Source organism: Lipotes vexillifer, unplaced genomic scaffold, assembly GCF_000442215.2.
Source record: "Lipotes vexillifer unplaced genomic scaffold, Lipotes_vexillifer_v1.1 scaffold1007, whole genome shotgun sequence".
In the NCBI taxonomy this organism is placed as follows: Eukaryota; Metazoa; Chordata; class Mammalia; order Artiodactyla; family Lipotidae; genus Lipotes; species Lipotes vexillifer.
The window spans coordinates 225,201-240,444 of NW_006782358.1; the positions used below are offsets into that span (position 1 = coordinate 225,201).

At 32.9% G+C, this 15,244-nt stretch overlaps 1 protein-coding gene across 6 annotated transcripts in view; it reads right to left on the reverse strand.

Annotated features, from left to right (window-relative positions):
- CSNK1G3 (casein kinase 1 gamma 3) overlaps positions 1 to 15,244 on the reverse strand; it is a 129,110-nt gene that overhangs the window by 27,469 nt on the left and 86,397 nt on the right. For 4 of the 6 annotated variants that reach the window (XM_007455248.1, XM_007455245.1, XM_007455244.1 and 1 more), the window contains 4 exons: positions 5,886 to 5,971; positions 5,684 to 5,768; positions 3,302 to 3,447; positions 248 to 343 (listed from right to left, as the gene is read on the reverse strand). In XM_007455248.1, coding sequence (XP_007455310.1) covers positions 248 to 343; positions 3,302 to 3,447; positions 5,684 to 5,768; positions 5,886 to 5,971 — 413 coding nt within the window. Of the gene's footprint in view, positions 1 to 247; positions 344 to 3,301; positions 3,451 to 5,683; positions 5,769 to 5,885; positions 5,972 to 15,244 lie in introns of all 6 variants that reach the window. The other 2 variants (XM_007455249.1, XM_007455246.1) reach the window with 1 other exon arrangement.

Genomic DNA, 15,244 nt, shown 5'->3' on the forward strand with positions numbered 1-15,244 from the left:
AAAGAGTCTAGCTATTGAAAATATATGCATTTTCTATTCTTAATATGTGTGTATGTAGTCTGCTTTATAAAAGAAAAAAATATGTATTTCAATCCTTCAATACATATATACAAGTATGTATACACGCAAATGCATACACATATAAAGCTGTCATCTGCACATGATAAAACACCAAATATATTTATAAACTGTGAGAAGGTAATACAGAAGCAAATTAAGACATTTCATATCTAAAAGGGCAGCAAACCTGATTTTTGGATTGTTGTATCTTATCTCTGTGTTGATGTGCTTCTCTGTTTGATGACAGAGCAGGATCTTGCTGAACTGCACCCACTGGAGTAGGCTACAATACAATAACAATTAGAATCAATGCATTCAATTTCAGAACTCTTGTTTAAAATTATTTAGCTACTTAACATAATCAAGGAAAAAAAAAGACACTGTTAAATAAAGTAAGGCCTTAAGAAAAGATATCTTTCCTAAAATATGTTGTTAAATACAATAAAGAGATTATAGCTACTTTTTAAAGTATTTTCAAAATATTTAAATACTTTATCAAGTATTTATTTTTATATCAACAAAAGACCTTCTAATACTGTCATTACTTTTAGGTTACTTTTTCATATCAAAAAATGAAAGTGTATTTGTTTATGTTTCTCATTTCCAAAGCCAATATATAAACAGAAAAAATTATTTTAAGAAAATTAAGGGAATAATTTTTTAAATAAGCTAATAAAATTGTTTACTGTCAATATTTTAGCTCAGAAGAGGCTTATATAAAATTTAAATTTTCAAATATAATTCAAAACTTCATATAAATACTTTAATCAAAGTATATCCAGATTTGCATTTTAGATACCATATATATTCAAATCACTTTGGAGTTAAGAAAAATACAGATTAAACGCTTAAGTAAGTCAGTTGTTCAAAAATACTTGAATCTGAGAGTTCAGCAGTTCCAAATTTGGAAAAAAAATTGCTAACAGCGAGCCATAATTATAGAAATAATTATAGAAAATTATAATTATAGAAAATTTTGTAAGGCATTCTTATTTTTTTCTTATTAAAAAAAAAAAAAAAGACCAGTGAGAATACATATTTGATTTTCTGGAAGTCACCACTTCAAAGAAAGAACTTAACGATAACTTCATTTAAGTAATGACACCCATCCCACAGTTATGATCAAGACAATTTTTTAACTATGAAAACTTGGTACAGTTTTAAAAACCTAAACATGCTCCAATATATAAGTATCAGTCTATTCCAAGATAACCTAAAACTGCTAGAATAATTAACACATATTTTAAAATTACAAATGCTTTGAAAGATGACTAAAGGAAAAAAACTAGCTGATCTTTTAAAAGTTATCACTAGAATATTATATTTTTAAAAAGTATATTTGACATTAAGAACTAAATCAGAAGTAAAACATTCAAAATAACTCATCACTCTAAAAAGTAGACTCCAAATGTAAGTTTTTACAAAATTCAAAGAATAATTTTTATATTATGCTACCTGAAAAATCCATAAAAAAGAAATAAAATGAACCCTTTAAAAAACTATTTATTCTCAATCCTAAAATGTATATGGAACCACAAAAGACCCTGAAATGCCAAGGCAATCTTGAGAAAAAAAGAACAAAGCTGGAAGTATCACACTCCCTGATTTCAGACTATACTACAAAGCTACAGTAATCAAATCAACATGGTACTGGCACAACAACAGACACATACATCAATGGAGTAGAACAGACAGCCCAGAAATAAACCCACACACTTGTGGTCAATTAATCTATGAAAGAGGAGGCAAGAATATACAATGAAGAAAAGACAGTCTCTTCAATAAGTGGTGATGGGAAAACTGGACAGCTACATGTAAATGAATGAGATTAGAACATTTCCTAACACCATATACAAAAATAAACTCAAAATGGATTAAAGACCTTTATCTATGAAACCATAAAATTCCTAGAAGAGAACATAAGCAGAACACTCTTTGACATAAATTGTAGCAATATTTTTTAGATATGTCTCTTAAGGCAGAGAAACAAAAGCAAAAATAAACAAATGGGACCTAATTAAACTTAAAAGCTTTTGCACAGCAAAGAAAACCATCAACAAAATGAAAAGACAACCTACTGAATGGGAAAAAATATTTGCAAATGATATAACCTACAAGAGGTTAATATCCAAAATTTATAAACAGCTCATACAATACCAAAAAAAACAAAGGACCCAATTAAAAAATGGGCAGACAACCTGGATAAATATTTTTCCAAAGAAAACATACAGATGGCTAACAGGTACATTAAAGAATGCTCAACACTGCGAATCATCAGAGAAATGCAAATCAAAACCATAATGAGATATCACCTCACACTTGTCAGAATGGCCACTATAAAAAAGACAAGACATAATAAGTGTTGGTGAGGATATGGAAAAAATGGAACCCTTGTGCATTATTGGTGGGAATTTAAATTGGTGCAGCCACTATGGTAAACAGTATGGAGATTCCTCAAAAAACTAAAAGCAGAACTACCATATGATCCAGCAATTCCACTGCTGGGTATATATCCAAAGAAAATGAAAACACTAATGCACCCCAATGTTCATAACAGCATTATTCACAATAGCCAAAATATTGAAGATATGGAAGCAAACTAAGTGCCCAACGGACGAATGGATAAAGAAGATATGGAGATGATACAGATATAGATATGGATATACACACACACACACCCACACACACACATATGAATATTACTCAGCCATAAAAAAAAGAATGAAATTCTGCTATCTGCAACAATGTGGATGGACCTAGAGTACTATGCTTAGTGAAATAAGTCAGACAGAGAAAGACAAATACTCTGTTATCACTGATATGTAGAATCTAAAAAATAAAACAACCAAATGTATATAACAAAATAGAAGCAGACTTACACATATAGAGAACAAACTAGTGGTTACCGGTGAGGAGAAAGAAGGCGGGAGGGGCAAGACAGGAGTATGGGATTAAGAGACAAACTACTATGATGAAATAAATCAACAATAAGGATATACTGTACAGTGCAGAAAAATATAGCTATTATTTTGTAATAACTTTAAATGGAGTATAATCTGTAAAAATATTGAATCACTATGTCGTACACCTAAAACTAATATAATATTGTAAATCAACTATACTTCAAAATAAAAAATTATTTGTTCTCAACTCTTTTTAAATAAAGGATCTGTACTATGAAAAAGAAGGTTAAGTACTACAAATAATCTTTTATTTTTATTATATAGCCTAGAGTACTCACCAACTGCTTACCAATCCAGTCATATTCATAATCAAACATATACCCTTTTCGATCAAACAGGTCAGTAAAAAGTTTTCTTAGGTAGTCATAGTCTGGTTTTTCAAAAAAATCTAGCCTTCTTACATAACGAAGATATGTTGCCATTTCTTCTAGAACGGAAATAAAAATTTTCTCTCATTAAACTTTTCTAATACTCATTAATAATAAAATTATAAATATCCAAAAGCACAGGGTATTATAAAAACATGAAAAAGTAACAAAATTCTACTAAAATTTAAAATATTATGAACTTAATAACAATGAAATTAAAAAGGGGAAAGAAGGGAAGAAAGGAAATAGGGACAAAAGATAAATCAGAGATTTAGCAAACATTATTTTTGTTTCAATTCATTAGGAAAGGCTAAAATTTTTATTTTACATTATTTTTAATAGAAACCTTGGACAGTATTCAAGGTAGAAATACAAACTTAATAATGCATAATTATTTAATCACAAAACACCAAACTAAGCTCATATTTTTTAAAATTATTTTACATACTGATAGGAATAGATTTATACATGAAAGCATTTGCACTACCTTGCTGGATTTCCTTTAGAATCAGTGACGCTAAATGACCAATAGAAGATTCAAATTCTTAACCTTGGCTAAATGGTATTCTAATCAACTGACCTAGCAACATAAAGCTAACTAAAACAGCTTCAGGAGGACAGTTTAATTCTTCTCTTAATTTCTGGTCATAAATGTAACAATTATTTCATAATACATAAACCTTTGCATGCTATTATAATTCCCAAATATATTAGAAATATATATTTTTTAAAGGTCATATTTTCCAGAAGTAAAAGAAAGAAAAAGCCATAAAAATCAATAAGCAAAATGGACAGCAATTAGTAAAACAGTGTTTAACCATCAGAGCACATAAAAGCACTATCATAAGAGATGGTAGGTTACACCTAGCTGCTTTTTTGATCCAATTTGTTCATGGCAGCTAATAAGAAAAGGATCACCCATAGCCTAACAGGCATGAAAGTAGCATCCAGTGACCCAGTCACATGGTGACTCTCCCACTATTCCACTTTCTAGCTAATCACCTGGCTAATTTACTTTGGCACCCCCATTTTTCCTGCAGAAATTTGTATAAGCTTCTTAATAAGGTATAGCCAATCTGCCTACACCTAAACTGTTAGTACTATCAACCAATTTTTTCTTTTAATCTTCCAGTTCTATATGTTATAGCAAGAAAGCAAAATACATAACTAAAGTTTACTGTCAATGAATAATAAAAGCAAACTTGAAAAAGGGCTACCTGAGATTATGCTGCTGATACTATTACAGTAATAATGCCAGCACTGTACAGGAGAATCTGTAAATACTGAAGTGAGATATAAGTTCCATCTTCTATCTTCAAGTTTGGTTCTCATTTAATGTTATTGCATAAATCACAACAGGTATTTTAACACATTAGGCACACATTATTCTTATCCCTTAATTAATTTAGGAAACTTAAGTAAATTTTTGTTGATTTCACGTGAGTTGCCAAAAATCTACATGAGAGCAAATCTATCTTCATAAAGCTCCCCAATACAAAACTAGCCTAAAAGTAGTAAGGTTAGTAAGATTTTACTGTACTTGGAAAACCAGACTAAATCATATATCACATACCTCCTTTGAGCTTGACATTGAGACTCAAATGACTAATACTGGATACCAAAACTTTAGTTAGTATTTCTAAGAAAATATTTCAACTTATTAAAAGTATGCTACTGAAGAAAATATTACTTTAGCTGGTACTGGTCAACACTATTAAAAGATGCATTTTCTTCCATTAATACCGTTTTACAAAAGCGAATATACACATTGCCCTGTGGTCTGTGTATCAAATGCTGACATCTTCTTTTTTCCTTTTAAAAATTTATTTATTTATTTATTTATTTTTGGCTGCGTTGGGTCTTTGTTGCTTCACGCAGGCCCTCTCTAGCTGTGAGAAGCAGGGGCCACTCGTTGTGGTGCACGGGCTTCTCATTGCAGCGGCCTCTCTCGCTGTGGAGCATGGGTTCTAGGCGCACGGGCTTCAGCAGTTGTGGCACATAGGCTCAGCAGTTGTGGCTCGCAGGCTCCAGAGCTCAGGCTCAGTAGTTGTGGTGCATGGGCCTAGCTGCTCCACGGCATGTGGGATCTTCCCGGACCAGGGATCAAACCCATGTCCCCTGCATTGGCAGGCGGACTCCCAACCACTGTGCCACCAGGGAAGTCCTGCTGACATTTTTTGAATCATATTTTTTAAGCATGAAAAAAGTACTTATCAACTTAAGCAATGAAAATGAACAGTTCTAGTTTTCTGTGTATAATAAGCACATGTATCAAGCAGCATTATTCATTACCTGGAAAATTTTCACATAACACTTCTATTGGTGTGGCTCGTTTTGTATCTCCAATTTTCTGATACCTCTCTTTTAATGTGTCAGCCTAAAACAGAAAGAAAAAGAATCTTGAGACATAATTTTAAAATTAAATACGTGGAAGAGAGTATCTTAATATATTAACAATTTATGAAATTCAATAAGGAAACAGAAAAACAATTACCTTTAAACCTTGCCAAGGAAGACTGCCTCTCAGAAAATACATGAACATATGACCTAAAGCTTCTAAGTCATCTCTTCTACTTTGTTCTGAAATATAAGAGAAACATAAATTTCATTTTCCTTTCCCAGTTTAGGATGCAAGAATGGAGAAATAATTCTTTCCTTATATGTAAATTAATTCCCCAAAGCTCAGCATATAAATATAAAATACAGATATGGTGCTTATGAGAGAAAAAAATCATGTTTAAACAATAATGTTTTACATTAAAATTATCATGCATCTTTAAAACATGCCACTACGATTTTTTTAGATACTACTGGAGATTTATTTCTTTCCTTAAATATCTATTCATAGAACTATAAGGCAAGGAGGAAAGGGTTCCATGATCAGAAAGAGAGTCACTGTGTACTACAGCTCCATCTTAAAAGATTCAGAATGTAACATATTAAAAGTTTTGAAAATACCTAGAGCTAAAAATGTTTAACTTTAGCTCTCCATTTCCTAAACTTGCATGAGCACAAAAATTCCACCCCACATACTCTCTATTAATATCAAATACAATTAGTATATTGTGTAACATATTTTTAAAAGCACTGTTTGACACACTCCAACAGTAATAACTCCTCTGACAGCACCAAAAATATGCTGCCAGAACAAATTGCCATTTTCAAGTTGCTATTGTTGTTCTAGTTACAAAATGTTGTATAGGATATAACTGAATGATAATCACAGACCAAGACTCAGGGAGGTACTTATAAATATTTGCTGAGTGAATCTTATTTCAATCTTTTGTCACTTAAGTTAAATATTTAAGTTTTCTTAGTATTTTAAAATAATACAAAAATGCTGACTAACAATGAGAGGAGAAAATAATACTTTAATATGTGGATGTTCATGTGCAAGTTGTTTCATCCAAATGAATACTCATACTACCCAAGCAGTACCAAATACTTTAGAAAAAGCACACTTTTCAAAGGATGGAACCAAACTAGGGTAAAAGGGTCAAAAAAGGTTTTAATCTTTACTATGTAATCTTACAACATTCTATAATTGTCTTCTGTAACACTTGCTACAGTTTTAATATATATGTTTGTGTTTTTATTTAATCAACATCTATCCTCCCATCTGACAACATCACAGGAGAGCAGATATCTCTTTGGCTCAATAGCCTCAGGGCCTAGTGTAACGGCTGCCACAGAGCAGGCACTCAACGCATACTACTTAAATATATAAATGACTATTTAAAAACATATAAAACTAGATTAGAATATATCTCTTTTCTATAAGCATAGGGAAATATCTAGAAAATATGCATCAAATCATTAGTAATTAGGGGTATGAGACTGAAGGACTAAACAGGACATTTCAATAGCTCATTTCATACACTCAGAAATGTGATATAATGCGAATTTTTCTTATATTTCCTATTTTAACAATGTAAGCATATGCTATTAAAAATAGCAAACTTTCAAAATAAGTAATATAAAGTTCTTCTAAAAGCCATTAATGAAAGCAGGATGTGAATCCATGAAAAACTCAGTAATGTCTTTTATAACTAAAATTTCACTTTATTAGATCCTAGGAGTCTTAAGAATGAAAAGTCATGGAAGAAAATAAATTATTTTTGAAGTCCCACTGAGAATCAGAATCACCTCTGAAACTCTTAAGAACCTCAAATGAGCAAGGCCTAATGCTGAACATTGATTCTTTGGGTATGACATAGGGTAGAAGAATGTACACTTTAAAAAGCTTAGCAGATGATTCTGAAGTACAACCAGATTTGATAATCACTAAACAAGAAACTTCTTTTACTTCAGTATAATTTTACATATAATAAAATACACTTATTAAAGGGTACAGTTTGATAAATTTTGACAATACACAGAACTAAGTACTGCCACAATCAAGAATTATTTCCAACACTCCAAAAGATTCCCTTTTACCCCTTGCCTGTTATTCTCCCCCTCCCCTGGTCTTAACCACTCACCTGTTTTCTGTCACTCTATAGTAAATTTGATTTTTTACAGAGTTTCACATGAATAGGATCATACAGTATGGACCCTAGTGTCTGGATTCTTTTGCTTCATTCCTGTTGTTGTATGTATTAGTACCTCATTACTTTTAACTGCCACAATTATTTATCCCTTCGCTTATTGATGGACCTTTGAGTAACTTCCAGTTTTGAGTTAATGTGAATAAGGCTCTTAGGAACGTTCTTGTACAAGTCTTTGTGTGGACATACGTTTTCATTTCTCTGGGTAAATATCCAGGAGTGGGATTACTGCGTCATATGGAAAGTGTAGGTTTAACTTTATAAGAAACTTCTAGGGACTTCCCTGGTGGCACAGGGGTTAGGAATCTGCCTGCCAATGCAGGGGACACGGGTTTGAGCCCTGGTCTGGGAAGATCCCACATGCTGCGGAGCAGCAGCTAAGCCCTTGCACCACAACTACTGAGCCTGCACTCTAGAGCCCACGAGCCACAACTACTGAGCCCACATGCCACAACTACTGAAGCCCATGCACCTAGAGCCCATGCTCTGCAACAAGAGAAGCCAAGCAATAAGAAGCCCACGCACCACAATGAAGGTAGCCCCCGCTCACCACAACTAGAGAAAACCCATGCACAGCAACAAAGATCCAATGCAGCCAAAAATAAATAAATTTATTTATTTTTTTAAAAAAAGAAAGAAAAGAAACTTCTATACTGTTTTCCAAAGGGGTTGTGCCATTTTATATTCCCACCAGCAATACATGAGACTTCCAGTTGCTCCAGAGCCTGTCAAACACTTAGTATGGTCACTCTTTCAAATTTAGCCATGCTAATGGCCATGAAGTGTTGGCTCACTGTCATTTAATTTGAATTTCACTGGTGACTTTTTTTGAATGTTGTTTCACGTGTGTTACTGGTCATTCATATATCTTTTTGTCTCATCTCCAAACATTTTACCCATTTTTTAAAAATTGTACTATTTGTCTTATAATAAATCTGTAAGAGCTGTTTGTATATTTTGGATATAAGTCATTTTCAGATATAAGTTTTGCAAATACTTTCTCTCACACTGTAGCTTGCTTTTTTCATTTTCTTAACAGTATCTTTCAAAGAACAGAAGTTTACACTTAGATGAAACCCAATTTATTGGTTTTTTCCATTGTTGTTTTATTGTTTATGCTTTTTTATGTCTTAACTAGAAAACCTTTGACTACCCTAAGGTCACAAATATTTTCTCCTATTTTTCCTTCAAGAAATCCTATAGTTTTGGTTCTAACATTTAAATCTATGAATCATATGAAGTTTTTTTTGTTTGTTTGCTTCTGTTGTGGGGTAAGGGTTTAGATTCCTTTTTTTCCATATTGATGCCTAGTTTTCTCACACAGTTTCTTGACAAGGCTATCTTTTCCCCTTGAATAACTTCTGCACCATCCTCAAAAATCAATTGAGCATCTATGTATGGGTCTATTTCAAGACTATATTATGATTCACTTATCTATGTTGATGCTAAGACCATCCAAAATAAGTAGAAGGAGAAAATAATGACAAATCAGAAAACCAACAATGAGAAAATGGACAACCAGTAGAAAAAATTTTGCAATCAAATGCTGGTTATTTAAAAAGTTCAATAAAATTAATCCCCTCATTAGGATACAGGAAAGAAAACACAAATTACTAATATCGGGGCAACAAGGGGACATCAGGACAGAGCCTATAGACATTAAAAGGATGATAAAGGAATATTACAGACTAACATTATGCCAATACATTCAACAACTTAGATGAAATGGACAAATATCTTGAAAGCTACAAATTACCAAAACTGCCTCAAGAAGAAAATGTGAATAGCTCTATACCAATTAAACAAAATTTAATTTCTAATTTCTGATCTTCCCAAAATATAACCCTAAGCCCAGATGCCATCACTGGTGAAGTCTATTAAACATTTAAGGAACAATACTATTTCTACACAAACTCTTTCAGGAAATAGAAGAGAAGGAAACCCTTCCCAAGTTAATTCATTACACCGTTACCAAAGACAGACAAAGGCATTATAAGCAAAGAAAACTATAGGAAATATCTCTCATCAACACAGATGCAAAATCCTTAAAAAGATAGTACACCATGACTAAGTGGGGTTCACCCTATGACTTTAAGGTTGGTTTAACTTTCAAAAAGCAATCAATGTAATTCTCCATAATTAAAGAAGAAAAGATATAAATCATAAGATCATCTCAAAAAATATAGAAAAAGTACTTGAGAAAATCTAACATGCATTTATGATAAAAACTCGCATCAAATGAGGAAAAGAAGGAAACTTCTTCATTCTAACAAAGGCCTTCTATGAAAAACCTACAACCGATATAATTCTTACATGAGGAAAGGCACCCCTAAGAACATGAACAAAGCACGGGTGTTCACGCTCACATTTTCTATTCAATGTTGTACTGGAAGTTCTTGTCAGTACAAAAAAAGCAAGAAAAAAAAATTATAAGATATTCAGATTGTAAATGAGGAAATAAACCTATCCTTCTTTGCAGACTACATGATTTTTTATGTAAAAAAAATCCTAAAAAAAAAAATCTATTAGAACTAGTAAATGAGTTTTAGCAAGGATATAGGATACAAGGTCAACATATAAAAATTAATTGTATTCCTATACTAGCAATGAACAACTGGAAAATGAATTTGAACAGCAATAAAATTTACAACAGCATCAAAAAACATGAAACATGTGGGGACAGATTAATCAATACACAAGCAAGACCTGTATATTATAGCATATGGTTTTAAAGCTAAATGCTAAGTGATATATATAGTCAGCCCACCATATCTATGGGTTCTGCATCTGTGGATTCAACCAACCACAGACTGAAAATATCCATGAAAAAATAATTCCAGAAAGTTCCAAAAAGCCAAACTTGAACTTGCCATGGGCTGGCAGCTATTTACAAAGCGTTTACATTGTATTAGTTATTATAAATAAGTGAGAGATGACTTAAAGTATATGGGAGAATGTGTGTAGGTTATATGCAAATACTATGCGATTTTATATTAAGGGCTCGAGCACCCCCGGATTTTGGTATCCTCAGGGGGTCCTGGAACCAATTCGTGGATACCAAGGGACAAGTGTACTGAGCCCTACAGTAGGATTCTTTATTAAGGAAAACAATTCACCATAAAGGCAATTCTCTGAATTCAATACAAGGGGGGACTTTAGTTACCACAGTGACAATAAGCCATGATCATTAGGTGATCTTGCCTACATGCTTGTCTCAGAGAACAGCATTAGCCTCATAACCTACACAGTACGTAAAAACTCAAGCCACAACTATGAGCTAGTAAAATAAATGTACTACTGAAACTCAGTCTGCTAATGCTCCTTACCCTCATAATTCCTTTCTTTGTGTTCTATCATCAACTGACAAATTTGGAAGTAAAATTTGCCAAGAAATAGAAGTCATGAGGAAGGCTTTCTCTTTGAAACACAGTAACTAAAGAATACATCCTTCTGGTTTTTAACAGTTGTGTTAGATGAAAAGCGTTCTCCCAAAGGTAATATAGCCCTTATTAAACCCTGTTCACATTTTTAAAGCACTTAACTACAAAGGCCTGTTTGAAAATGGATGTTTTTCTCAAAGGCAAAAATCCTTACTATAGGAACCCTTGCTTTAAGCAACTGAAACATTAAAAAGTGACAATTTTCTTTACAACAGGTACCATTAAAGATTATTTTAAATAGGTTCTCCAATAAATTTTAAAGTTATGTAAAGAGTCAATTAAAATTTTGCTCCTCAGGAATATATGTATCACATAAAATATACAACCAACACATATTAATATCCTAGTATGTGTCAGTGCTTCATATAGATGATCTTTTAAAACTGTATCTATTCCCTGACTTCAGACTATACTACAAAGCTACAGTAATCAAGACAGTATGGTACTGGCACAAAAACAGAAATATAGATCAATGGAACAGGAAAGAAAGCCCAGAGATAAACCCACGCACATATGGTCACCTTATTTTTCATAAAGGAGGCAAGAATATACAATGGGGAAAACACAGCCTCTTCAATAAGTGGTGCTGGGAAAACTGGACAGCTATATGTAAAAGAATGAAATTAGAACACTCCCTAACACCATACACAAAAATAAACTCAAAATGGATTAAAGACCTAAATGTAACCCCAGACACTATCAAACTCTTAGAGGAAAACATAGGCAGAACACTCTATAACATAAATCACAGCAAGATCCTTTTTGACCCACCTCCTAGAGAAATGGAAATAAAAACAAAAATAAACAAATGGGACCTAATGAAAATTCAAAGCTTTTCACAGCAAAGGAAACCATAAAGAAGATGAAAAGACAACCCTCAGAATGGGAGAAAATATTTGCAAATGAAGCAACTGACAAAGGATTAATCTCCAAAATTTACAAGCAGCTCATGCAGCTCAATATCAAAAAAACAAACAACCCAATGCAAAAATGAGTAGAAGACCTAAATAGACATTTCTCCAAAGAAGATATACAGATTGCCAACAAACACATGAAATGATGCTCAACGTCATTAATCATTAGATAAATGCAAATCAAAACTACAATGAGATATCACCTCACACCAGTCAGAATGGCCATCATCAAAAAATCTACAAACAATAAATGCTGGAGAGGGTGTGGAGAAAAGGGAACCCTCTTGCACTGTTGGTAGGAATGTAAATTGATAGAGCCACTACAGAGAACAGTATGGAGGTTCCTTAAAAAACTAAAAATAGAACTACCATATGACCCAACAATCCCACTACTGGACATATACCCTGAGAAAACCATAATTCAAAAAGAGTCATGTACCACAATGTTCATTGCAGCTCTATTTACAATAGCCAGGACATGAAAGCAACCTAAGTGTCCATGGACAGATGAATGGATAAAGAAGATGTGGCACATATATACAATGGAATATTACTCAGCCATAAAAGGAAACGAAATTGAGTTATTTGTAGTGAGGTGGATGGACCTAGACTCTGTCATACAGAGTGAAGTAAGTCGAAAGAGAAAAACAAATTCCATATGCTTACACATATATATGGAATCTAAAAAAAGAAAGAAAAAAAAATGGTCATGAAGAGCCCAGGGGCAGGACGGGAATAAAGATGCAGACCTACTAGACAATGGACTTGAGGACACAGGGAGGGGGAAGGGCAAGCTGGGACGAAGTGAGAGAGTGGCACGGACATGTGTACACTATCAAATGTAAAACTGATAGCTAGTGGGAAGCAGCCGCATAGCACAGGGAGATCAGCTCGGTGTTTTGTGACCACCTAGAGGGGTGGGATAGGGACAGTGGGAGTGAGATGCAAGAGGGAGGGCATATGAGGATATATGTATATGTATAGCTGATTCATTTTGTTATAAAGCAGAAACTAACACACCATTATAAAAAAAATAATAATAACAAAAAAAATTTTTTTAAAAGATGGAGCTCCAGTCATCTGAAGGCTTGACTGGGGCTGAGGATCAAAAAAAAAAATACCACCACTGTAGCTATACTCAAAGTGTCAGTAATAACCCAATAAAGAAACTAAGGCTCAGAATGGTTGTGACTAGCTCAAAAGTATGCAGGATTTCAGACCACATATCTGGACTTCTTTTCATTTCTTAAAACAAGGTAGAACCAATCAATTAATCAAATGTTTATTACAAACCTCTGCAATCCTTTTCTATTTAAAAATACTACTCTTGCATCTCAACATTATTTTTCTCTTTTTAAAACTGATTTTATTCCTCATTTACCTAGCACTGTTCCTGTTTCAACTGAATTTCTAATCAATTTCCAACAACAGAAATATATTCTGTTTTAAATGAGCTGAAATTTACCTCTCCGCCCCCCAAAAAATCAAAAGCCTCACTTAAAAGTAGGAAACTTTCTAATATACATGTGTATACTAGCAAAAATAAATTTACTACTGCATTTTCCTGCAAAAAAAAAAATGAGGCCAAAAGACATGTCAGTTAACTAAATAAAAACAGGCATGACAAGAGAGTTGAACAACAAATATTCTCACTGAAGAAGGTTTAAATCATTATTTATATGTAACCAAAACAATATAAACAAAAATTACTATAAGCAAATAGAAGTTTCACTTTATATTTCCTTCTAAAATGTTAAAAGGTACATTTCCTTGGCACCTCACAAAAGAAAAAAAAAATAACACAACTTTTCCACAAGATTCACTGAGCTCATTTACATTTTTCAAAATGACATAATTTGAGTTTTTTAGAAGTGAGAACACAAACCCAAAAGAAAAAAGCACTATCAAGCAAGACAATTCACAGCAACAACCCAATAATCCAGATACCTAATCTAGCAATATCAAGAACTCAGAAAGAAAAAATACATTTCTGAGCAATGGAACTCAGAACATGCATTCATCTGATTCCTCAAGAAGTCCTCTTGAAATCTAGTTCTCTTAATTTAGATATAATTCCAGTAAGTCTGGCTATCAGGTCAGAAGAAGCAAATCGAAAGATGAGAAAGTGCTGCCAGCAATAATAACAAAAAGTAAGCAAAAATACAGTTGAATGGAAAAAAAATCTGTTAAAAAATACACTACTTCAAGACTTACTGTAAAGCTACAGCACTCAAGATAGTATGGTATTGGGTAAGGAACAGACAAATAGATCAATGAACAGAACAGAGAGCCCAGAAATAGACCCACATAAATATATATAGTCAGCTGATCTCTGACAAAGAAGCAAAGGCAACATAAAGGAGCAAAGATAAGTCTTTTTAACAAATGGTGCTAAAACAACTGAACATCCACATGTAAAAAAATGAATCTAGACACAGAACTTACACCATTCACCGTTCAAAAATAACCAAAATGGATAAGACACCTGAACATAAAACACAAAATTACAAAGTTCCTAGAAGATAACATAGGAGAAAATCTAGATGACCCTGGGTTTGGCAATGACGTTTTAGATATAATACCATAAGCACAATACATGAAAGAAATAATTGATGAGTTGGACTTCATTAAAACTTCCACTCTGCAAAAGACACCATCGAGAGAATAAAAAGATAAGCCACAGGCTGGGAGAATATATTTGCAAAACACATTTCATAAGAAACTGTTATCCAAAATAGACAAAGAACTCTTAAAATTCAACAATAAGAAAACAAACAAATTGATTAAAATGGGCCAAAGACCTTAATAGACACCTCACCAAAGAAGATATGCAGATGACAAATAAGCATATGAAAAGATGCTCCATATCGTATGTCATCAGGAAATTCAAATTAAAACGAGTTAACACTACACACCTATTAGAATGGTATAAATCCAGAACACTAACAATAC